This window comes from Nymphalis io, chromosome 19 (assembly GCF_905147045.1).
Source record: "Nymphalis io chromosome 19, ilAglIoxx1.1, whole genome shotgun sequence".
Lineage (NCBI taxonomy): Eukaryota > Metazoa > Arthropoda > Insecta > Lepidoptera > Nymphalidae > Nymphalis > Nymphalis io.
In genome coordinates this window covers 8,701,542-8,727,065 of record NC_065906.1, presented here as the reverse complement: position 1 = coordinate 8,727,065, position 25,524 = coordinate 8,701,542, and the positions used below count along the sequence as shown (strand labels likewise).

At 29.5% G+C, this 25,524-nt stretch overlaps 4 protein-coding genes across 9 annotated transcripts in view; 1 reads left to right on the top strand and 3 right to left on the bottom strand.

The window, feature by feature from the left end:
• LOC126775924 (papilin) overlaps window positions 1-6,578 on the bottom strand; it is an 85,485-nt gene extending 78,907 nt beyond the window's left edge. For all 6 annotated transcript variants that reach the window (XM_050498096.1, XM_050498100.1, XM_050498099.1 and 3 more), the window contains exon 1: window positions 6,350-6,578. In XM_050498096.1, the coding sequence (XP_050354053.1) occupies window positions 6,350-6,369 (20 nt within the window). In that variant the 5' untranslated portion in view covers window positions 6,370-6,578. The remainder of the gene's footprint in view (window positions 1-6,349) is intronic.
• A 5,052-nt stretch (window positions 6,579-11,630) lies between these two features.
• Window positions 11,631-17,808, top strand: LOC126776185 (uncharacterized). Its single transcript, XM_050498486.1, has 5 exons — window positions 11,631-11,778; window positions 12,508-12,635; window positions 12,808-12,963; window positions 16,499-16,574; window positions 17,693-17,808. Exons 1-5 carry the CDS (start codon window positions 11,631-11,633, stop codon window positions 17,806-17,808), a joined length of 624 nt encoding a protein of 207 aa, XP_050354443.1.
• Window positions 17,809-18,310: 502 nt separating this feature from the next.
• LOC126776023 (achaete-scute complex protein T3) lies at window positions 18,311-20,075 on the bottom strand. The gene is made up of 4 exons (XM_050498276.1): window positions 19,799-20,075; window positions 19,089-19,259; window positions 18,763-18,895; window positions 18,311-18,428 (listed from the first exon to the last, which is right to left on the bottom strand). Exons 1-4 carry the CDS (start codon window positions 20,073-20,075, stop codon window positions 18,311-18,313), a joined length of 699 nt encoding a protein of 232 aa, XP_050354233.1.
• A 613-nt stretch (window positions 20,076-20,688) lies between these two features.
• LOC126775986 (tryptophan--tRNA ligase, cytoplasmic) lies at window positions 20,689-25,426 on the bottom strand. The gene is made up of 9 exons (XM_050498233.1): window positions 25,302-25,426; window positions 25,029-25,143; window positions 24,693-24,761; window positions 24,404-24,563; window positions 23,965-24,147; window positions 23,508-23,685; window positions 22,985-23,191; window positions 22,304-22,435; window positions 20,689-22,079 (listed from the first exon to the last, which is right to left on the bottom strand). The coding sequence occupies exons 2-9, from the start codon at window positions 25,135-25,137 to the stop codon at window positions 21,912-21,914; spliced, it is 1,206 nt and encodes a 401-aa protein (XP_050354190.1). The 5' UTR covers window positions 25,138-25,143; window positions 25,302-25,426; the 3' UTR covers window positions 20,689-21,911.
• Between the last annotated feature and the right edge of the window lie 98 nt (window positions 25,427-25,524).

Below are 25,524 nucleotides of genomic sequence, written 5' to 3'. Positions count from 1 at the left end.
TAATACCACACACCCTGCAATGCGCCCACACGCTCTCCCTAATAGTCCAATGTATGTATAAACATTACTAATAGCCTTGACCGAATTAACCTATATTTAACTGTTACCTGTGCGTTTAAATTAAATGTTTCATACATACATATACATAAAATAGTGTAGGTATGTGTGTTCGTATCCGCGTGTGAGGGGTGGGGCCCGAGCTGTTAGGTATCCGATGTCTTTTCCCCTTAAAACGCTTATGCAAAATTAAATGGTGATCGGTTGAATAAGACATAAAGCGTAACAAACGAACAAACAAACTCACTTTCGCATTTATAATATTAGTAATGATATATACTTACTCTAGAATATATTTTTTGAATATTATAATCTCAAAAAAGTTTTAATGTTCAGAGATTTTAATGATGCATACAAAATGTAGACACACAATATAAAGAAAAAAAAATATCGGTAATAATAAAACATGATTGATCTATTCAAAAATCTTACAAGCAACAGTCGCGGTCCCGTTAAATTTTTATTATTTTTGTACCTCACATCTAGTGAGTAATTGACGTTTTTTTGACGATATAGAAATGTAACGTGTTTAGAATTCTAATCTATCTTGTAAATCAAAATAAAAATTGACTTAAGCAACGTTTTATTAGTAAATATATATCCACGGGGCAAAGGGTTTTCTTAATTATGTAGTTTATGGGGCTTCGTACATGTGATAAAAAATACAAATCTTAACGCGCAAATTTAAAAATTCATATTAAATAACTAAAAACCCTTAAGTGCACTATCATTATTACTCACATGACTTGTACATAAAGATACTTTTCATATTATAATGCATAATTTCCATGTATAAAGAAAATATACAAAAATCTAGAAACTAAGGACATTTTTCTCCTTAGCTCGGAAGTTACCGGTGGTAGAGCTTTGTGCAAGCTCGTCTGGGTAGGTACCACCCACTCATCAGATATTCTACCGCAAAACAGCAGTACTTGGTATTGTTGTGTTTCGGTTTGAAGGGTGAGTGCGCCAGTGTAATTACAGGCACAAGGGACATAACATCTTAGTTCCCAAGATTAGTGGCACATTGGTGATGTAAGCGAAGGTTAACATTTGTTACAATGCCAATCTATGGGCGTGACCACTTACCACTTAAAAAAAAAGTTAGTGAACTTAAAAGATGATAAGTGAACCACCAGTATGGGTAACGATTTTTTACGTAAAATTTATTTACACGAGCCCGACTCGCACTTGCACGTATTTTTAATTAACAGTTCCTGGAAAACTAAACAGAAGTTAAGTAACAAGCAAAGAAAAAAATATTATAATTAAATTAATTAACTCTAAGGCAAAGAAATATAATTAATATACTTTTGACATTCATGATTAACCGGGATGACCCGGAACGACTGGATAACCGGGGACCGGTAGTTACTATTGAATATTTATTGTCATAAATATTGAATACTACCCTTCCCGGCTTTACACTCTTACAAAACGCATGTGTTGAAGGACAAAACTATAAAAAAGAAATATATCTTTTTTTGGCCAAGAATCTCACGGGCGTACGAAGAACAACTCACCAAAGTCGATCACCATTGTGATAACAATGGAATAAATAGCTTAGAAAGTCATAGAGGACAAACATTAATTTTTATTTATTAGAGAAGAAGATATGTATCAGAGAAAAAAATAATTTATTTAATCGTGTAAAGACGACTTATTATTTCATTTTCACAATTTTTAATTTACGTAGGTATATATTAGGTACTAAAAATAAATGTTTTATCCATCAGATGATAAAAACTTTTCCTTATAACTTTATCCAAGCTAACGGAGTTTTACCCGAAATTAACTTTAATCCTAATTCACGAGCTATACCGGGAAACGAACCGGAAAACCGTTAGACACATATTTTACTGTTTGCGAGAAACTTGATTCAGCGCATCCTGGGCTTAAAATAAAAATATAAACTGAAATAAAAAAACTTTGTGTGAATTTCTTAATTAATTTATAAATCAATTATTAACATAAAATAAAAACAAAAAATTTCAATTACCGTAAAGTTAAAAAAAAAATTTATAATAATTAGTTAAGTTAAAAATAAAAATTTTAAAACATCACTATCACATTAATTACAAACAAACGATAAAGGTAGGACAAGAACATTTTATTATTAAAACATACGTTGTGTATGACTCAACGTCTACGCCACGTCTAAAGTCTAGACCTAGGTCTTATTTTGTACCTACAAGTACCAGGGGTACATAAAACGCCGAGAGCTTCACAAGCACTAGATTCGCTTTCAGGCGCTCGATTATACATCTCAGTCTAGGTCTTATTCGTTAAATGAGCGTTTCTTTAAATGTTAGTGCAAGCTCATTATTCTAAGATCCCACGGTATTCATTTCTGAGCTAGCCAATTACTATTTGTATTTAGGCGTCTGTTTAGTTAATTTAGCTAAATGTTTGCTTCAGTTTTAAAAGCAATTTGGTCTAGGTTATACAACAGTCATAAACTATGGTTGAAAAGCATTGTTTGTCGTGAAGAATGACCTAATTCCGCTTAATGAGGGCTCTCGAAATGTTTGAAATACTGAGAATAGGGGCTCATAGCGAGTTATTGTTTTACATATTTTTATTAATAACGAAACATATTTTTTTAATATTATTTTTTGAATATACATAATTCAACACATTATAAATTATAATGACCTATTAAATACTTTGTATTTTTGTTACAAATACTTTGTATTGCAGTGTTCCGGTATGAAGGATAAGTGAGCCGGAATAATTGCAGACCCAAGGGACATTATATATTAATGACCATGGTTGGGTTTGAAGTGACAGTGTAAGGACTTAAATATTGGTTGATATTTTTTGCAGAGCACAACGCTTACTATTAGATGGCGTATACCCTCTTAAAAAAATTTCTTTAACAATTTGACGTACAACAATAATTGTATTATATTTATATTATAATTTTAGGTATATTAATGTTTTGATAAAATTATTTTTAAAATAATATTCTTTCTCTTGTTGTAAAAAAAATGTTTTATCACCATAGAAACATTACAATTATCAACTTGAGTATTCTATCTAACCATATCCAAAGCAATAGTAGATGTTTTACGTTAATATGTACGTAATATACCTACAACAATTAATACATATTTGTGGATTCGATAAAATATTTATTTATTTATTTATTGACACTTTATTGCACCCAAACTTAAAACTAAAAATTACAATTAAAAAAAAAAAATATTTTTTAAAATTTATTTATTTCGGTATTTGGGCTTAAAAGATTAAAACGATAAAATATTAAGTACACTTCAACTCCAAATAACAGCGGCTGAAATTACCAAACTGGACACGCAAAAAAGAAAACACGCCAAATCTTTAAGCGGAGTTTCAAAGAAATCGCGTGCGCAAAATCCTAACGCTACTCTCAAAAATATCCATTGACATTTTGTTTTCGTTCCATTAAATTCCCTATTCACATGGAGTAGTTGTTAGATTGCTTTAAAGAGTTTTTCATCCCTTATCTAAATCTGCTAACCGTTTAATTATACGAGACTGCAGAACAGAACCGGCAATGAATTTATGCATGAAGCGGTAGGGAATTTCACTCTGTCGGAAGGCGCAGGATAAAAGGAACAATAGGCTTAGTTTTAATCTCGCCTCGTTTTTTTAAGTGGACGGAGATCCAGTTCGCGTGCGGGCGGCCCCCTCCCCGCTCTTTCCACCGCAAACGCAGACGATTGACATGACAGGCGCTCCAATTTGCGAGCTTTTTGGACTCCCTTTAACTTAGTCATATCAAGTCAAGGAATCTATTATAATCACAGTTTCGCTTATCTATAACATAAAATATATATATATATATGAGATGAGAAAAAGATTTCAGTTCCGCAATCGAAATTTACTTAAGGTAGTCTAATATCACTTTTAAATAGTCATTTGATATGATTAATTAAACGTAAAACGAATTGATACCGAAACTGTACATAATATAATATATTACCGAAGAATTACCGACAAAAAAGCCAATAGGAAGTATTTATTTATATACTTCACAAAAAGCTATTAATTTTACTACGTATATTTTTTTTATCAATAATGTCATGGATGACTAAAAGAAAAATATCATACATTTTTTTTTTTTTTTTATAGAATAGGAAGGCGGACGAGCATATGGGCCACCTGATGGTAAGTGGTCACCAACGCTCTTAGACATTGGCATTGTAAGAAATGTCAACCATCGCTTACATATCCAACGCCCCACCAACCTTGGGAACTAAGATTTTATGTCCCTTGTGCCTGTAATTACACTGGCTCACTCACCCTTCAAACCGGAACACAACAATATCAAGTATTGCTGTTTTGCGGTAGAATATCTGATGAGTGGGTGGTACCTACCCAGACGAGCTTGCCAAAGCTCTACCACCAGTATAATTCAACATTTCCAATTCTCTTACAAATTCTCCTGCAATATAGTGTTAAGTGTCAGCATTTATTTGTAAATTTTTATCATAATTTATTTTTACATTAGCCGACCGTTGGCTATTTCCATAATGCGTTTAAATATGGTAATACAGTAAAATTACTCTCGACATGATTAAGGGCATGGTTAGTTCATTGACATCTCATTAAATTATTAATAATCTGGAATTAGTACGGGTTGGAAAAATACATTAAAAAATCATATAATAATAGTCATAAAGATACACGCCGGTCTTGTTTTAAACAGACTAAATATAAAACGTCTTCATTACTTTTATAAAGCGCACAGTAAGTCTACTCTGTAAGCACAAACTCGAAACTCATCGCAGAAATCGGTTGTAAAATGACAGAGACCGATATGTGACATTAACAATAATAATTATAAAACTTCAAGAATAGACGCATCAAAATATTACCTTAAGTTAGATGTCAATATTACACGGTTGAGTAATGAAATGAGTTTTTACAGAATAGCACTGCTGATCTATATTCTTTCAACGTTTATGTTTTATATAATGTGAATGAAGTATTCATAATTTAATTTGCAAGCGATTGCAGATGCATCTGCATATTTATTGATCTATTCAAAAACCACATTTTATTTAACGAAAACTTATTTTTTCTTTTTTAGTTATCGAAGTTTATTAAAATAATGAACTGCTAGTATTTTACCTTGTTTAGGTATATTGAATAACGTAGTTATATTGTAACGTAGGTATATTGAATAACGTTATATAATATTTAAATGAATATTTACTCCAAAAATAATAATAAATTTATTTAGAGTAACAACTCCCTTATCGCTGTTATATATTTACTTTGTATCAATAAACATAATTAAACCTGAAGTCTTTAAATAAGTATGTCCTTAATGGAATAAAAAAAATATCGACGTCCTTCCCATTAAGATGCTCGTTATAAACACTAATTAGTACAAGATGTCGTTGCCACTTTCAAGCGCTTAGCGATTATTAAGTAATAGAATTTATTTTTATTCGAAAATATAAACTATAAGAATAACCCATGCATTAAATTTTGATTTTAATACTTTTAAAATTAAAGCAAATAAATTAGTCCATCATGTTAGCCGGATGTTAGTTATCAAAAAATACTTTCAATATAACTCAACTCAGATATACAAAAGAAGAAGAAGAAGAAAAAATGATGATGTATAAAAATATAGGTACACATTAAATATAAAGGTAGTACACTAAGAAACTTCCTTAAAATAATGCGTTATTCTAAATAAACTTACAAACGCCTAACAATTATTCAATAGCAAAAACTGTATTTCTGGCTTGTAGTATCTTTAGAACAATTTTCTACAGGAGTTAAAATTTTTATTCAAGGCATGTAAGTAAGATAATTCAACTTTTTTAACTTTTATATATGTATATTTTATTTAATTCTTTTTTTTTTTGACTTAATAAATCTGAAATAGCCTTTGATGGAGTTATTTTAACTGTTAAATTTAATCATTTTAATAAAAATTAAAATTTGCTATATAAAAAAACTACTTTCTTCATAAACCTCTTCACTTTATAATTAATAATTTTAAAAGATAGTCTAATAATATTTTTATTTTAATGTTAATATTTATTATAAGTAGGAATTATATATATACCTCCCAATAAAATGCTTAAAATATATTTCTACATTACAAAATAAAAATAAAAAAAATATTATATTACAAAATTACCTCTGGTTATTATTGTAGTTAAATAATTTAAATTATAAAAAGATTTTTCTTAGGATTTGAAAGGAAAAGTAAGAAATTAAATCATATTTATACTGCGATGTTTTCTAGCGATCATTTGAAAAAATATCTATAAATATTTAAAGTTACCTTAAGCTGGATATCCCCATCTTACAGCATGCCCGAAATATCACCTAAAAATCCGCAACTCACAAAACTGACACTACAAGATGGTATACACAGTCTATATGTCCGGGAGAAGTAAGAAAAAAATTAAGAAATCATCAATGAATTGACAATATTGAATTTGAAAAAGGAACAATTTGAATTTCCCGCACTCACTCGCAGCGTTATGCGCGAGGTCCACCCAGACGCGGTTGCTTCCACTGGACTGTCAGACAGCCTCCGGCGCGGGCGCAGCGCACGTAGAGCTAGCGTCCCCACCACGACGCCATTCATGAAAACCGCCGCTCAATGAAGACTTAGAAGCTTCTACGGGAGCTTTTTGTTTTAAAAGACCCTTTAATGATGTTCGCATTGTTGTAGAAATTTAATTTTACTCATATTGCATTGTTGTGATGCAGCTAAATATTTATTTATTTATTTATTTATTTAGTGTACAGGAAACAAACAGTGAAATAATTACAATAAAATAAAAAAAAATATATAAAACAATTCATAAACCAAAACAGTTTTCATTTATAAATTAATCATAAGTAATTACAAAACAAGACATTTTTTATATTTAATAGGTGCATGAAATTACATAATTCATTTATATAATTTAATTTAATATAAATTTAATTTTTAAATCAAGAAAACATAATTTAATAATAAATAATCAATTTATAATTACATATTAAAAATGCATGAGTAAATTAAGGCTCTTGAGAGTATAATATTTCTTTTACTTGCAGTTTGAATTTTTTAAGGGAGAGATGAAATATATCACATTCAATAAATGTTTTATTGTACTGTTTAGATGATCTATTAATAAATGCATTTGCTGCATATTTAGTCTTTGTCAATGGAAAATCAAAAATAGATTTATTGCGACTACCAGGGCGAGGACACTTGATATTTATTTTAATTATTATTCAGATTCCCATAATAATTATAGTTAATAATAATAATTGTTTATAATTTTATCACGTCATATTGGAAGAATGATACCAAACCTCAATGTGAGGCACATTAAAAATTTACATTTTTTCGAGCATCGTAAGACAATTATTTGCTAAAATAATGCTCGAGGTATTTAATTCTACGGTTTTTTTAATAATTTGTTACATAGATATAGATATATATATATATATATATATATATATATATATATATATATATATAAATTATTTCATTAAATAAATAAATAAATAAATTTATTCATTGTATTAAGATTTATAGAATGGCGTAATACGCTTTATAAGAACTCAACTATATTCAATAAACAATAATTGATGAAAATCGAAAATATAATTGAATATAATATAGTATTCATTTTACGACTGTCAATGCGAATATATAAGAATGCTCTAAACATATTACTTAAACATTTTTGGATTAAACAAATTTGGATTTTTCATATATATATATATATATCAAAGTAACTTTTCTGTGTTTTGTAACGTTTCTGTTGTTATATTTTTCTTTATTTTCGTATTTTTTACGTTTTCTGATAAAATATTAATTTTATTAAATTTGAATGAAGTTTGTAAATTATTTTATAAGTTTGTATTGTACTTATAACTACTTTTTTTTCAAACAGCATTAAAATTAAGTTAAATCAGTTTAAATCGAAACCTATCATTGAAGAAATTTGTGTTAGAATTTGTGTAGGCAAAGTTACATTATTTGTTTAGCGATTAATGTCTAGAGAGATTATCATTCCAGTAATAAGAAATATGACAATATATCTAACGTTATAAAAAAAACCTTTTAAAGCTGCGAACTCATTTGTCTTTTCATATTAAGATCGTGTCCTGACGGACGAAAAAATTGTACTTTGGAAATACTTATTATATAAAACTTTATTAAAGTTTAATAATGATGTATTACTTTATATGTCATTTTTTACTCGACGTAATATAAAATAAAAAGCTTTTTAAGAAATAGAAATTCTTCATTGAGTAACTATTTCTAAATACGTCAAAAAATTAGCAAATAATCTTAGGTACAAAGTCTATCATTGATCGTCTTTTGGAACAATATATTTTAGTTGGTGATAGCGCTTTGTGCAAGCTGTTGTAGGTAGGTTCAACCCACTTTTCATATATTCTACCGCCAAACCCAATTCTTCGTATTGTTGTGATCCGATTTGAAGGCTGAGTGAGCCAATGTAACTGGCATAAGGGACATAACATATTAGCTCCAAGCTTCCACCAACCTTTGATAATGTAAGGAATGTTTTATATTTCTTACAATGCCTATAGACAGTGGTGCACATAATACCAGTTAGATATTATGTTATTATGTATGCTACTTTATTTATTTTATATATTAGACAATATTTAAAAATAATAAAGTAGCATTATAAAGTAGCAAATAGTAACCTAGGTGGGTCTGGAATAATTTTCCAAATTATTTAAGGTAAGCAAAAACTATAAAATTATGGCTTATTGTTATTACGAACTCTGTCAAATAAAAAATACTTTATTCAATTACGCCTTCACAAGCACTTTTGATTCGCCATTTACAGTTTTAATTTTAATATAAAGCTACCACCGGTTTAAAATTAAGTAGTTTAATAACTCTTCTTGACAATTAAAAAAATATAATTAATATATCAATATATATTAATATAATCATACCATTTCATCACACTATGATTTCAATATATTATTTAAAATGTCCGATATGTAGTAAGCACTACGTCAAGGGATGAGAACTATGAGATAAGTGCCTCACGCTTACGAGAGTGTCAAGTCAAAATTACCATTAATTATAAGATACGACTTAGAATAATAATTCTGCTTGAAACTGGTGATACTATGTAAGTATGCAATATATATTATTCAAGGGCTAATATTAAACTGAGATGAATCCAAATTAAATGTTTAAGTAATATGTTTAGAGCATTCTTATATATTCGCAACAATAGTTTTTTTTTTGGACTTATGTCAACTGTACCTATTCTAACTTTCTTCCTTATTTAATGAACACAAAATATTTGAGAATAACCTACATCTGTAGGTGTTGAAGAATAAAATGAGATGTAGAGTAGAGTGTATGGTGACTGTCTTGTTATTAAAACGAATTAGCCTGTATAATGTGTCTGTTAAAACTTAATAGTTATGCAATTAAAATCGATTTAATATTCAAATGATCTCATAAGGTACTAAAAATTTGGCAAAATTTCGCAATTTACAACGTTATCTAGGATAGCAAAGTACGGAAGCACTCGCTTTGCGCAACAAACGGACGCGGTGCGCGTGGGCATATCAAACTTACATCCGTCCACGAGTTGCTGCGTGCTTACGTTACTATTTGATTTTTTTATTAGTGACCTAATGATATTTATTCCTAAATATGGCGAAATATACCTAAAGGGAATATAACCTATACCTTCTTCATTTGATTAATAGGGACGGATTATTACGTACCACGTTGTGGCAGTTTAATACAAATTATGTTTATCGAACAAACATAGGTCATACTTGTCTACCGTATTTGTTAACTTAATGACCAATTTCGATCGATGTTGGTCATGAGTCATGGACATTGTTTTATAACTAACTCCGTTAGAGATACTATAGTGCAACTGCCTCTTATAATAATTAAACAGGACGGCAATCTAACAGGACCGGAGACAGTTGAGGCGCAGAATCGACAACTTCAGGTGCTTTTCCGCGCACGGGAGTGTAAGCATTGCCAACTATGAAACTGCAGTCTAGGAAAACCGAATAACTTTTTAGTAACCCAACCCAACGATTTCGTTCGTTTAAGATACGATTGAAAACGGGTGAGTAATAAAGCGAGTTCTTACAGAATAGCACTACAGCGCTTTTGTACTTTATGATGATTTCTTTTTATTTAGTACCGTAACAACCTGTGAATGTCCCACTGCTGGGCTAAAGGCCTCCTCTCCTCTTTTTGAGGAGAAGGTTTGGAGCTTATTCCACCACGCTGCTCCAATGCGGGTTGGTAGAATTCACATGTGGCAGAATTTCAGTGAAATTAGACACATGCAGGTTTCCTCACGATGTTTTCCTTCACCGTAAAGCACGAGATGAATTATAATCACAAATTAAGCACATGAAAATTCAGTGGTGCTTGCCCGGGTTTGAACCCACGATCATCGGTTAAGATTCACGCGTTCTTACCACAGGGCCATCTCGGCTTTTATTTAGTAACCACTGCCAGATTATTAATAGCAAGCTGCGTCAATTTCAAAAGTCTATAATCTCATATCGCATAATATTATAAGCTATTTTCACTTATATAAACTAGTTATAGTGTGATTGCAAACACTTTTATGAAGCAATTTAGAAGATACTATAAATATCAATTGTCACTAACAAATGTTTTGCTTAATTAAGTTAATATTTTATAGGTATAGTATAGTAGTATAGGTCTTAATAAAGAAAACCAAATTGAATTTTGTGTCTCAAGTACGTCTATTATTAGTTGTTTGAAGAATTAAAATATTCATTGATAGCAATTTAGTAAGAAAATTACCATATTATTGTCTTCGATCAGCAATAGATGGATCAAACAAATTATGATAATTTTGTGGTCCTGCATATAAATTATCTACTTGATGTTGATTGCAGATAATGTCATTCAATATATTCTTCAATAACAAGAACATGCATTTTGTAATTTGTACTTTTTTAAATCTACAAATAACTCATGGTAAACTAACTTAGAAAATGTCTCGCTTTATTATAGCCTTTAATAAAAATTATGCACATGAAGGATATATAATGACATGGCCTTTTCTGTAGTCATAAGATCTACATAAATGTCAGTTACAATGTCTTTTTGAATCTTAAACTTTATCATGCACCGATGATTCCTTTTGCTTTACTGTGTAAAGTTGAGACGGTCCAGACTGGAAACTGTATTTTCAAGTTCGCGAGGATCACCTACAGTCATTATCGGTTTCGTGTATTTAATTTATATTGTAAATTAATTTCATGCTCACTTAAAAAAAACCTACAAATATCACTATGGGTAACATAACTATAATTATTCTTTTGCGGGTAATCGGGGATGGTTAACAGCTAGTAAATTTATATGTTAATATTATAAATTAAATAAATAAAATAAAACCTTTATAGACGGAAACTTACACCATATAGCTATACAAACTTCTCTTCTAAATTAAGAAGAAAAATTATCTGTCAAATAATTACTTTATAATCAAAATTGTGCTGTCCTTTAAATTCTTCGTATATTTTTTTAATTTAATTTCGTAGAAAAATTGTTAGCAATGTGTGAAAATTTAAGCCCGGATCGCATAAGATGCGAGGCATGCCGAACCATTAACCTAGCAAAACATATAAACCATCCGAAACCAGACATGCAAATTTATGATAAATGCAGTCCAATACAGAAAATAGAATGTTCTCGTGTTACGGGTAATATTATTTCGCTTCTTGTTTTTCCTGCATTCCTAGTTACCAAATCTCATTATGCATTCGGGTTGATTTTTTTTTAATATTTCGTTTCAAGCTAAGTCTTTTAGCTAGGTACGCGTATTATAAGCAATTCATTTTTCGGTAGTAAATAAAACTGTAATAAAATTTAATACATTATTTTACCTATAGTAATTTCTCATTTAACGTGCGTTTATGTTAATTACTATTACTGTTTTTTTATATAATATATTTCTATATATATTATAATACAAAAGAAACATAGATGTCTAGAATTCACTTTGAAAGTAACTATAATTAAAAATATTTCATACAAAAATTAAATAACTAAACTCTCTTAAGACCCTGCAAGAGAATTTCGTTGCTAGAAGCACTCCATCTCTTTCTTTCGTCTTAACTTGTACGAAAACCCAGTTATATTGTAACTTACACGTACATTGTACAATCTCCTTCACGACGCTGTTATCCTAGTCATTATTACAAATTATGTAACAATTTGTGTTCCAAAAATTATTTGATTGACTGACAACAGACAGCAGACCTTTTTGCCAATATTTTTATCACACGTATTTAAAATGCGAATGAATATTTGGTAACTTGTAGAGATATTATTAATACAGAGTTGGGTAAATGATAATATTTAATTAAATTAACTAAGAAATCAATAAAAAAAAAAAACAAATAATTAAATTAAAAAAAATCTCAATCCAGAACTGCCTTTACATCCAACATGTATTAAAGTTTGCACCAAGGAAGAATACAACTTAAGAAAAAGTGGCAAGAAGCCAGTATTGCCAAAAATGCCGTATGCACATGGCAAACTAATGTACGCTGTCAAAGTAAGTAATATATTTAGTAATAGCAATAGTAATAATATTAAGGTAGATAGATCATATTGAAAAAAATGTTTTGTTGAGCTATTTTTCCTTTTGAATATTTTTAATACCTCCTAAGCATTTCGTAGCTATTAGTAACCATTTAAGTAATAGTGAACTGTATCTTGATACGCAGGCTGGTATCCTGGTAGGTGCTGTTTACTTTACGCATACACAAGGAATATGGGGCGACCAACAAGACGTAACAGAATGCATTCGACGTTGGCAGGAATACATACGCAGCATCAACACTAGGCGTCCGCCCACTTTTGATCAGTGCGGTAACGTCATAGTACGTTAAAAATTATATTTGAAAATATAGTCTACTTATCAAGAACATAAAATTCAATATTCAGCGTGCGCTCAGCTGTATAGTTCTTTGTAGAGTGACAAAGTTGATAAGTCTACCTGTTACGAACTCATGTAATCCTAGTATTCATGGTTACGTCACCAGTTGTTTCAGTTCAAAAACCGGCATAGCGTCATCATAGCTATCATCTCCGTTACAAGGTTAAAAAAATACTTGACGATTTTATCAATTTTGTCGTTTCAATATTATGAATTATTTCAATTGAAGTAGTATGAAGTTGCATACACAACAGTACAGTAACAGCCTGTTAATGTCCCACTTCTGGGCTACGGCCTCCTCTCCCTTTTGAGGAGAAGGTTTGAAGCTTAATCCTAAATAATTTTATTATTACGAAAGTGAGTTGTCTGTTTGTTAACGCTTCCACGTCTTAACTACTCAGTCGATTATCATGAAATTTTGCATACACGTAGTCAGAGGAACAGAAAATGTCATAGCACTTGCCCCCCTCCCTTCCCTCCACACGCTGGCAAGGGCGCATGCGGAAACTAGCATTGGTAGTAGTATAAGTAATCTCTTTGTAAATCATGGTTTTATTTTATTAGAATTGTTCGCGTATTTTATAAGCTACCACATAGGTAGTTTTAAAATATATTTTTTTTAAATGGAGTATTTTTTATTCAATGGACGAATAAAAACAAGAACGTTATCATAGTAAATTGCTTTATTGGCAATTCTTATGTTACGTTTCAATCATAAAATTAATTATTTTATAAATTAGTATTAATAATTGATTGAAAAGAGTAGTAGAGTCTACTTTCCGTGTTAATGAATTACATTTCAGTAAAATCGTGGGCGACCCATCTTGACCCTCGTAGAGCTTTAATATTTGTGCTGATTTTGATAAACCGTTTCCTGTGCTCAGTAAAAATAAGTACAAAATATTTGAACTTAATAAAATAATATAAATAAAAAAATATTTGAAGACAAACTTGCATGGAGAAAAGACCCTTATTATAAGGCATTTTTGTATTTCCCTATGGGCACGTGGCCAGAGCCGCAGGTTTGTAAGGGTGCCAGCAAAAGCGGCTATCATAATCGTTACCCATTTTTTGTTACATTTTAATTATTTTTTTAAAAAAAATTATGAGTCTATATAATCAACATCATACGAGTACTCTAAAATTCAATATTAGTTGCTTACATACTCTTAATAACAAAAACAAAAATTAAGCAAATAAAATGGTGGGTTTTTTGTACCCGGGGTGCCAATCTTTAAATACGCTACTGCTTACCCGTATATTTTTATTTATTTATTAGGTACATATAAATTAGGTCAGATACACTTTTAGAATATTTTAGGTACGAAATACCAATGACATACAACATACTTGATGAGAATAAAGATTCTTTAACCGGACATATAATTTTTAATTAAAATAAGTTAATAAAACAAGTACGACACTCATCGGTTATTTTAATGGACGGTTTTATGGCTTGGGAGAAGAAAATCCCTCTTATCGACGATGTTTAAGATTTAATTGTATGTTATATTATGACTTAAGTTTGTATATGACTTTAATTTGTAGCTCGTACCGTGTATGAAGATAGAGTCACGCTTACTTGCCGCACATTTATTTTCAGCTTACATTAAATGGCCCATATGAATAATGGTACTAATTATCTAACTTACATACAGATTATTGAATGTTATATACATATAAAGAGAACGTACAATTAGAGGCGTATGTTAAGCATTTAATTATTTGTGTTTTTATCGTTAATGAAAAGATAAGTTAAATTTATAACAAAACTATTATTTTATTGTAAAAGTATTATTAAATTTGTTAAGATTACAAATTTATTTAATTATATTATTCTGTTAACTATGAATTAATGTTAATTATGAACGGCCTAATTTATTTCAATTTAAATAGAGAATAAATGACTAAGTTGAGATAAACAAATGGACGCGATATTTGTTTGTATAGCGTTAAAATTATAAATTGCATTACAAACTACCTCGATACAATGTTTAAAAGTAACTAATCTACAAAAACGCAAAGCACCGCAAAGTATCTTTTCAAACGAGAATTATAAATAACCTCTGAGCAACCTATGTTTTCCTAGTACTTCGAATCCCATTCAGTCCAATGTCGAACTCGTCGTGTACAAGTGCTGCCTACCAGCGCAATACGTCCATCCCCGACTACAGGCCACGGCCCGAATGGCTGAACGATGATGTTACGACTACTCCCTAAGCTCTGAAATCCTGGTGTATAGTAACTCTGTATGACCAACGCTAATATTTCGTCTTGTATCGGAAACAACTCAGTAACGTCCTTCCTCAGTTAGAGCGCCTCGGCGAATGGCTTTATAACGTTGTTTGATACTTGTGATATTGTTTATATTCTACTTGAAACTGCATGTTCATTCTGAATTCCTAGTTAGTACATGCCGTACTGAATCGATGGATATTAAACGTCTCTTGTGATCAATCTCTCTACATTTTATATGATGCCCTAGTAACTTGGCGCAGGCTACATACGAGGGACGTCATTCTCTAATATTCATTCATTCCAATACTTACTTTACCAGTCCGCTCCTATTCTTTCTTTTCAAATAAAATGATTGCTTATATTTAGTTCAAACTTAAGCTCGACATTCAAAGCGATATTTTAAGAATATTGATTATTAATGTAGCTATGTTTAAAATAATATATATTTTACTTTGACATTTTACCTTGAACATCCAACTACAATCCATGAATCCAATGCGTGATAGCTATAAATACCCATAAACAGAAAACCCTTGAATACAGGAAGGGACTTCCTTGACGTTGATAACTCCCTAGTATAAATGGGTCATATCATTGACAATGTCGCGGACAAAAAAAAAAACATTGTTCACATTTGCGAAGACATAAAGTTTTTAAATAGATAACAGGTTAACTATTAAATTAATTTATGAATAACTTAATGACATTAAAAAATAGTTGTAATTAAAGTAAAATACAATGCTAGTTTAAACAAATTATTTAGTCAGAATGAGTAAAAGACAAGTTCATAAGATATTTTTTTGCAATTTAATTTCTGTTGCGGATTTCTAAATAAACAATGGAACTTAATTTACTCGAATAATTTTAAGTAGTTTCTATTACATTTTTGTCTATTCTAATAAACGTTTGCATAATTTTCGAACTCCTTATTTGTATTATGTTACATTTTTAGTTTTTTAATAACGACGAGTATAAAACAGCAATTCAGTAATATTTTTTTATTATAAACCAAATTCCCCGCTTACATATAAGATAAGCTTGACACTGCCACCAAACAGTATCCTGATTATTAACATCACATTTTTAATCTTTTAACTCTTTTTCCCGTGTAAAAACCCGTGTGCATAAAATTAAATTATATCCCTAATATATTTCAGTTCGTGTAATTTGTATGACGAGAAAGGTTATTAAAATTGTTCGCACTATTTTCCTTCGATGCAAAAAATATATATTGTTTCCAGAGAAAAGAATGTTCTGAGAGTCTACTGGCACCATTGTACGCCATGTACAAAAGTTTCGTTACGACATGTTTTTCAGGTAAAACGGGTCGTTGAATAGTTAATTTTTTTAACTTCCTTTGTTATTATCACCTTGATTACATTTTCATTAATTCGCTTTTATGTATTTTTATTAAGTAGATAAATAAAATATTGTTATAAAGTATATATATGGCTATTTATGAGTTACTAAAACATTTTATTTTTTATTTTTGTCTGTCTATTTGTTTGTTCGGGCTAATTTATGAAACGGCTGAAAATTACAAATTGAAATAATTGAATTATTATAAGAAATATTTTAAGGTTACTTTTGGTCTTTATTTCATCAAAACCGGCTGAGTCTATCAAAAGTTATAAAAAAGTACGTATTTTGTTATTGTATTAATATTGCGGTCATTAGCATTATTGTATTTCTGAATCGTGGAGTCCAGATTTTTCGGCAGTAGAGTGACCTGCCATACATATATCATAATATTGGCAATCGTTTCGTTTGATTGTTTTGAGTTTTTTCATTAATTTCTTATTACATTGATAATATTAAATACTTTGTATCTTTAGAAATGTTGTTATATTTTTCTATAACTTTTAAATACATCTTTTACTTTTATCATTAGTTTTAAGGTTATCCCTTAGAGTTTTCATTATTAGTTAACTTGCATTTATTATAGATTTTATTTCAGTTTGCATTCAACGATAATATGTATGTAACTTTTGAAGGGTTGTATTTTTTTCTATTACTGGCCGCTGCTTTAGCTTTGGTACATATGTATCATGTTCTAGAGTAAGTTATGCCAAATATATCGTTGTCCTAGCAAATTGAAATACTACTAAAATTGTATATAAAGAGGCTTTACAAAAATTCACTATGTCCATTTTTATTTAACTACTAAAATAATCGCACTAATATCATAAATACGTGCGTGTTATTAATTTTTGTTACTTCTTCATGCTTTATGCTTTATGCACAGCTAAAATATGACTTAATTAAAATATTTTGGTCTTTTTATCCCGTTTAACTCGATCTCGATTATAACGGGAGCGAAGCCATTTTGTAAAATAAAATATTTAAAATATATTTTTGTACATTAAAATTTGTACTTTTTTTCAAGTTTATACAAGATAAGAATTTTTATTATAATATTAATTGTTCTTTTATAGGTGTCGTTAAAGTACCTTTGATAATCAAATGTGCATACATCGATTATCTTAAAGCTCTCGAAAGAAGGCAGGCTGAACTGGATAAAGAACGAAAAATTAAGAAAAAATCGGGTTGAAAATATTATATATTAATAGTGGTTTGTAGGATAGAAATGGAAATAAAATATGTAATGTTTTGAAATATGTTATGCAACAAGTGTAACAATTTTTTAATGAAATTTTTATTATTTTTTAATATGATAATGTCTTAACTTGAAAATTGTGTAAGAATAAATTTGAATTGAGCTTTGACAGCATTATTAAGAATTTCGCTTTTGATATCCCTCTTACATTTTGTCGATAAGTGTTGAAAATGATAAACATTTCAGTTTATTTAAAGTAAGATATGTAATTTTTCGAAGAAATTGGATTTGGATCTTGGATACTTCGTTTATTTCTGTCATAAGTCATCTATCAATTAAGCCGGTACAAAAAAGTAAAAAGGCGTTGGCATAAGTTACTATTGAAATATATTTGTGGATCATTTCGTAATAATTATTTTTCATAGCTTAATCAAAATGCTTATTAAAAAAACAATTTCGGCACCATTATTTTATTCGAAAAGCATAATAATATATGTCAAAATCTTTGATGTCTTTGCCTTTCCTCAGTTACTTGGGGATCGAAAAAAGTTGAGTTTTCTGCAGATCCGTCTGCTAACATGTACTCTAAGTGCCGAATATAACATATTGCTATCCTGAAAACATATAATTTGATTACTATAAAAACTAATTAATTTGCAATGGTATGTAGAAACGGTATATCATAGGTATATAGGTATGTATTTAAATTAACGCGAAAGACAGCTCACAAAATATACTCTCTACTGTACGCTATAATCACGACTCTAAATTACTTGAATCATTATTATCAATTACTTTTGTTAAATTTTGTATTTCTAATGATGAATAAATCTTGTGAGAGATTTTTGGTCATGAGTGTAGAACTAGCGAAAGGAGTGACATATGCAATGTCTGAAGATCAATTTTATCATATTTATACCAGCTAAATAAAAAAATTAAAATACTCACCGGAGACATTCAATTTTAGAATACTTCTTTTTTGAAGGCTTAGTTATTGGCAACTTTGAACGAAGCAAATCGAATGCACGATTCATATCTCTCATTCGCGTCCTCTCTCTATCACAAGCTGTCTTCTTGTATTCTGCGAAATTGTTCAAAATCGAAATTAATATTAATGTTTTTAGTTTTAGTATTGGTAATGTATTCGTAAAAACAATTAAGTCAATAATAGAAATAAAGTAGCATTCAAGTTAATAATATACTTATATAAAAAAATAAAATACATGATGACGTCATTTAAAATGTATCGAAAGTAAACACAAGTTTTTACAGACCTTTCTCTAGTTGCATTGCCCGCTCTTTCCAGTTCAAAATGGCGTCTTGCTGATCATCAGAAAGTCTGCTATTATCGTGAGATTCGTGTGAGAAGTCAATAGAAGACTTAGAACTAGCTGCATCTATCATGTTTACGTCCCTGTAATCTTCGTGTTCCATATATCTAAGACCTAAAATTGTAACAAAGCTGTATTGCGTTCTTACACGTTAATGAAAAATAAATCTTTTGTTCTTTTGTTTTACAAGGACAAGTACTTTTAAATATTATTGTAAAAACTTTATTCAGAATTTTGAAATGACTTAGATTGGATAAATAAAACACAAATTATTTGATCATTTACAAATACCTATATTTTTTTTATAAAATCTTTCCTAATAATAACAAACTCGTATTTAATGTAACTCTAAAACGAATTCAATCAAGATACTGTTGTACTACCAAAACATGTTCAATTTTTCAGGTCTATCGATTGGTTAGAACAGCTTTTAAGCTTATTTGAACCGTACATACTATTAACCTGTGAGAAAACTAAACAATTACGAATACATTAATATAAATAAAATATATTAGAAGTATGTACAGTAGAAACAACAGAAAAGTTTAACTTTTCGACTTTGATGTTAAAATCGCCCAACTAAGCTGAGACATACAATGTACAATCATCCAACATGAATCTTAGTAGAACAATAAAATTTGGACTTTACTTACTTTCGTGGGAGGATTGTTCCAATTCATGAGGTCTAAAATACGTAATCCTTCTCGGTTCTGAGTAATCTTCCAAAATATAAGACCTGTGATGCGAAATCGTTTTATCATATTTCTTATGAGAAAAAGTGAGTTCTTCTCTGGGCTTATCATCTTGCCTTCCAATTTCTAGAATAACGCGATCATCTGTCTCTCTCTTATCTTCTATTACCCCCTCCTTTATAACTGTGTAATTCGCTATTAATGGCAACGGTGAGTCTTCGTATGCTTGACTGTACATTTCTTAAGCTGTCGTTAAAAATTTAAAATGATAGTCATTGATAAAAGTTTTGATTAAGCTGATTGTACACGATGCCTTTGGTAATGCATGAGGTAGTTAAAGTTTAATTTTAAATATACAAACTTGTTAGTCTTGATTTTAAATAATTTCACAAATTTCGTCCACCGGTTACCTGTTGTGAGGTGTAACTGTGTCATCCACTCTGGTGTTCTATTGTCATGTATATTCGATCAAAGTCGGTATTGTGTACACAAGTGTTGTGGTACGCTTCTTAGTGTTCAAAAAGGTTTTGTCTTTTCGTATTGTCGTGTTCGCTTCGTTCTCACTTTGATATAAAAATTTCTTAAATTTTATTTTTAAACGCAAAGGTGACTTTGTATTTGTAAAAAGCTTTATTTATGTTATCGTTAAATTTTAATTAATATTACGTTAATTATTGTTTCTTTTTTTTTAGCAATTCGAAAAGATATCAATAATTTAATTATTTTATGCAATATTAATTATTGGTATGTCTTTGTATAAGGTCTTTAAGTCACCATCCAATTTGCTTATTCATTAGTAATTGTAAACAACGTAAACAAAGAGTTTTTATTTAAATAAAACAAAATGTATATATGTTTGAAATAGTAGTTTATTTCTTTGCAAAAAATAAATTCTTTATGCATTTACCACAGCCAAATAAACAAGGCCTTACAGAACTTGACATTTATATTTACAAAGGAAATTTAACATTAAAAAAAGTAAGGTTCATATTGTGAACAGGTCATGATTGCATTATTGGATTATCGTTATTTTAACGTGTATTGGCTTAAATAAGCAAGTCTAAGCCAACATAATTAAAAAAAAAATCGCCACATCAAACACTTCTAGACATTATAGCCTAAACAACAGAAAACATTTTAAATATATAATACAATAAATTATTTTCGTTACCTGTAGTGTAAAATTTACAATTAAAACATTCATGTTAATTAACAAAACCAAATTATCAATTTCAGATTAAACATTTAAGTAAAGTACATATTCAGTTTTAAATAAAGACATAATATACTCTTATAGTAGCAGTATTAGGCCTACAAGGCACAGACGCAAAAATTTTAAACTAAAAAAATCCATAAATGATCAATGAACACAATGAAATACTGAGGAATTTAAATGCTTTCTTTACCTTATCAAATTAAAACATACCCACGATGTAAGTACGGATACTTAAATATATATTTAAAAAATCAAAAAAAAATATCTAAGAATAACTAAGTCTGTTTATTATACTAAAAAAATATGTCATATTGATGACATTTGTACTTATAATCTTTTTGAAAAATTTAATTAATAAAGCTGATTGTAATTTTGCACCCCATAATTACACAACACTATGTATATAATAATAAAAATGAGAATTTAAGAATCGCCATCGATATGAAAAACAAAAGTTCTACAAAATTCTTATTGTTAAAGGAACAATCACATCCATACAAGTTTTTAATATTTTATAATTATATGGAAGATTTAATGTTAAGAACAATAATGAACATAAGTATACCTTTTCATTATATTACCAGTACACAGAACTCTGTAGCTATGAAGTAATAACTCAATATAATAACTTTATACAATTATAAGATAAAAAACCGTGAAAAAACTTTCTCAAACTGTGAAAAAGCTAAACTTATTTGTGTCGTGTACCTTTTTTGATTGATTGATTATCGAATCCTGAAATGTAATCCATAAGCAATATAATAACTTTTTATGAATATTGATATAACATTTATTGAATATGCAGGCACAAAAGTATTTTTGTAATCTGTATTTCATAATATACAAACATAATTTGCTTCACAATTGGAAATTTAATTTCCGTATAGCAAAGAATTCTTTCATGACCTCGTCCGTGACCTTGGCCCTTCGAGCCTGATAATCTTGTATGATGGGGGTGATGGTGTCTATAGCTATTTTCTTCAATTCTCCAGTTAACATTTGACCCGATTCGTATAATTTTTTAATCTGTAAAATAGAAAGATTGTAACTTCAAAAACATGCATTTTTTATTTTCCTGAAAACACAAAGGGCCAAAATTTCTAGGTATAATAATGAGTTTATGCTTACACTCATGCATCGTGCAAGTTTCTTTTTAAAAAAGACCTTTATTGTCATAAAGGTGTAATTGTTACATAGCTTATTTAATTTGTTATGTATTCATATAAATCATATATATTAAAGATTCTTACCTCAGCTAATCTGTCATCATCTTCCAGGAAGAAAGTTAAGTATTTAAATGATATGTCTACATCTGAGTTACCACCTTTCTCTCTGTGCTCCTCAACAGTCGGTTGACCCCCCGAGAAAGCATATTTATTTATCTGTGGAATACCATTAAAAATTTATAATTAAATTAGGATTTCATATTTGTTTCACACTTTAATGAATATTTTCAAATCTTTCACTTTAAAATCTTATGTTGCAAGACCCTCGGGTTTATAAACATACGTAAAAGGAAGCTAAAATTATAAATTCAAAAAAATTCAAAGGAAAATCTTAAAATAAAATATCTTTTGTTTTATTCATTTAAGATGGCCCAGTGATTAGCACAAGTTAGCCGAAGGCCACGAATTCCAACCCAGTCTAGCACCACTGAATGTGCTTTATGTGCTTCTTTCATGTGCTTAATTTGTTTTTTTAGAGCATCTGTTGCTTGGTGGATAAGGAAAACATTTTGTTCCTCACACCTGCAAAAGTCGATAGTCAAAAAAACTAGATAAAACTGTCACATGTGTATCCACCATTATTGTATTAGAGCAGAATGATGAAATAAGCTCTACCTCAGAAGCCGAGGCCTTGAGCCGAGCAGAAAGAAGCTCGTTTTAATTTGCGAATGCCAATAAATATATAATATTCGTATGTTTACATACCTTGTTCTTGATCTGCTTGGGTGTGTCGTTGAGGAAGATGGAGGCATTGGGGTCGCTGGCGGACATCTTGTGCTGCGCGCCCTGCAGCGCCGGCAGGAACGTGGCGTGCAGTAGCGACGGCTTCGGCAGCTTCAGGCGAGCTGCCACATCGCGGGTCATGCGGAAGTAGGGGTCCTGGTCGATGGCGCACGGGACTAGACACGGGACCTAGAATTCATTCAGTAAAATTTATTTACAATAGAGAAATTTTATCCTTTGTATTAATGTCAAATGATATTGTTGTATATAAATATATATATGTCATAATGGTAAGGGATCCATCAAAATTAACATTACACTAAGCCAATGGCAAGTAGCACATAGTAAACGTTACTATTTTCAATAAAATAGGTTAAAATAAATGATAACCATAGTAATAATAATATACAATATACATATTATCAAAATATAAATTACATATATTAATTTTAAGAATTTTCTGTAACAGATCAGATCCCAACTAAAAAAAAATCATATTACTTACTACTTTATTGCCAAAAATAAAAGGAAATGTGGTTGAGAAAGCCGGAGCAGCCTCAATTGATGGAAAGGTAATTTTTCCAATGATATCCGAGTCTCCGAAACCAAATATACCTTTCACTTGGTTGAAGGTAACACATTTTTGTATTCTGAGCATATTCTGGTAAAATGCTGGACACTGTCTGCAAACAATAATGGCACAGTAGAAAAAAATAATTTATCAAGATAAAAAGATATATATTTACTATATTTTTATTTTAAATTAATTTAACATGCTTTCTATAAGATTATGTAATTGATTCTTTGTAAATAATTTCACCTTCATATATACTAATAATATGTTATATCTCAGGATTTTAATAGTAATTTCATAGTAGTTATTTAAATAATATAAAAGTGTAATTATTTGATTTCATTTTGGTACAGAAGTACCACATAGAATATAAAACAATCTTACGTACCCAATAAAATCTAGATCATTAAAGATGAAAGTGTTAGAAGGATTGAAGCCAACTGCTATAATATCCTTGGCATTTGAGTGAGCCATTTGTCGAGCATCTTCAACCTTAATATCCCTCCACAGGATTTTCTCATCATCAGTAAGTTGAATAATTAAAGGAACATCAAATACTTCTTGTAACCATCTGTTCAGAAATAATTAACAATGAATATGATTGTTTAAAAATAATAAATGCGTAAAAATGAACTAAGACTGCTATTTAAAACTGTAATATATAATTATTATTATTTTAAAACTATAATATATAAATTATATTTAAGCATAGTCAATGAACAAAATATATAACTGCAACAAATTTTATAAAAATAATAAAACTGGAGTTATTTTTAATGTGAATATTGTGATTGTTCTTTAGCATAATTCATTATATGAAAACTTACTTAGTAAACATAAATGGTATCATATGCCCAATATGCATACTATCAGATGAAGGTCCTCTACCTGTGTACAGGTAGAACTTCTTGCCAGATTCGAAGAGATTCAAAATACTGTGTATATCTCTGTGGGAGAAGAATATGCCTCGCCTTAAAAAGTGATGCGCTGAAAATTATTATTAAACTATTTATCAAACATGCACTCTGCCAAAGTGACCGTAACAAAGATTGCATAATTTTATCATCACATTGACCCTAGTTATCTACCATTGTTTTTAATTTGTATTTTATTTACCTCTCTTTCCCGTTACTTTCTCAAATCTCGCAATAACTTCATCGTCAATTTTCTGGCTGCCAAATCTTTCTGAAAATTAAGAAATTAATTTATTGCACTATGATCTCCATTTCCACAAATAAATAACTTGTTACTTGATTTTTGGTGATTGTTTTGCACTTTATACATAAAAAGGTAAATAGTCACTACGTCATTGCATTATTTATGTATAATTTTATATGCTATAAATATATGTAGTTACCATTTTAATCAATTTTATTTGTTTTTTTTTTCATTAAGTTGCACCACCATGTGCCTGAAATACACTATAGTACGAGTTATTTATTGAATGCTTACTGATCAATTTGTCATAATCAATTCCTGTCTGTGATTTCCCTGCTACATTCCATGGATCCACAACATCATCCTCATTAATAGATAGGTCATTTATCTGCTCCTCTGTCATGGTTTACTACAAATACAAAATTAGAGAGTAGCAAATTCAATTTTTTTAGTAATTGATTATTTGTAAATACTTCTTATATACATCATACAGGTTTTAATGGTAAGATAATTTATGCTTTATTTAAATTTTTATTTTCATATATATTAAATTATAATGCTACTGACCTTATTGATAAATTATACTTAATTTAATTCAGATACTTAGTAAAATAATATTAGAAACGATTTGATGTAATTATATTTCAACAATACTTTCACGAGGTTATTCGGCAATTTCTGACAAAGTTGAAATTGAAAGTGCCAAATAGCCAATTTGTCAAAATATATGTCAAAAAATTACATTAAAAATCGCTTCTCGTAACTACCTACCCGTTATAAAGCTTATTAA

Bases quoted from the DNA above. Each gene is read 5' to 3' on its own strand.
- LOC126776185 (XM_050498486.1), top strand. From the start codon at position 11,631: ATGTGTGAAAATTTAAGCCCGGATCGCATAAGATGCGAGGCATGCCGA. The intron at 12,636-12,807 runs GTAAGTAATATA...CTTGATACGCAG, and splicing joins AACTAATGTACGCTGTCAAA to GCTGGTATCCTGGTAGGTGC. The intron at 12,964-16,498 runs GTACGTTAAAAA...TATTGTTTCCAG, and splicing joins ATCAGTGCGGTAACGTCATA to AGAAAAGAATGTTCTGAGAG.
- LOC126775986 (XM_050498233.1), bottom strand. From the start codon at position 25,137: ATGACAGAGGAGCAGATAAATGACCTATCTATTAATGAGGATGATGTT. The intron at 24,564-24,692 runs GTAAATAAAATA...AATAATTTTCAG, and splicing joins GAAAGTAACGGGAAAGAGAG to CGCATCACTTTTTAAGGCGA. The intron at 24,148-24,403 runs GTAAGTTTTCAT...ATTTCTGAACAG, and splicing joins ATACCATTTATGTTTACTAA to ATGGTTACAAGAAGTATTTG.
- LOC126776023 (XM_050498276.1), bottom strand. From the start codon at position 20,075: ATGTACAGTCAAGCATACGAAGACTCACCGTTGCCATTAATAGCGAAT. The intron at 19,260-19,798 runs GTAAGTAAAGTC...TTACAATTTTAG, and splicing joins GGAACAATCCTCCCACGAAA to GTCTTAGATATATGGAACAC. The intron at 18,896-19,088 runs GTCTGTAAAAAC...ACAATTTCGCAG, and splicing joins GGCAATGCAACTAGAGAAAG to AATACAAGAAGACAGCTTGT.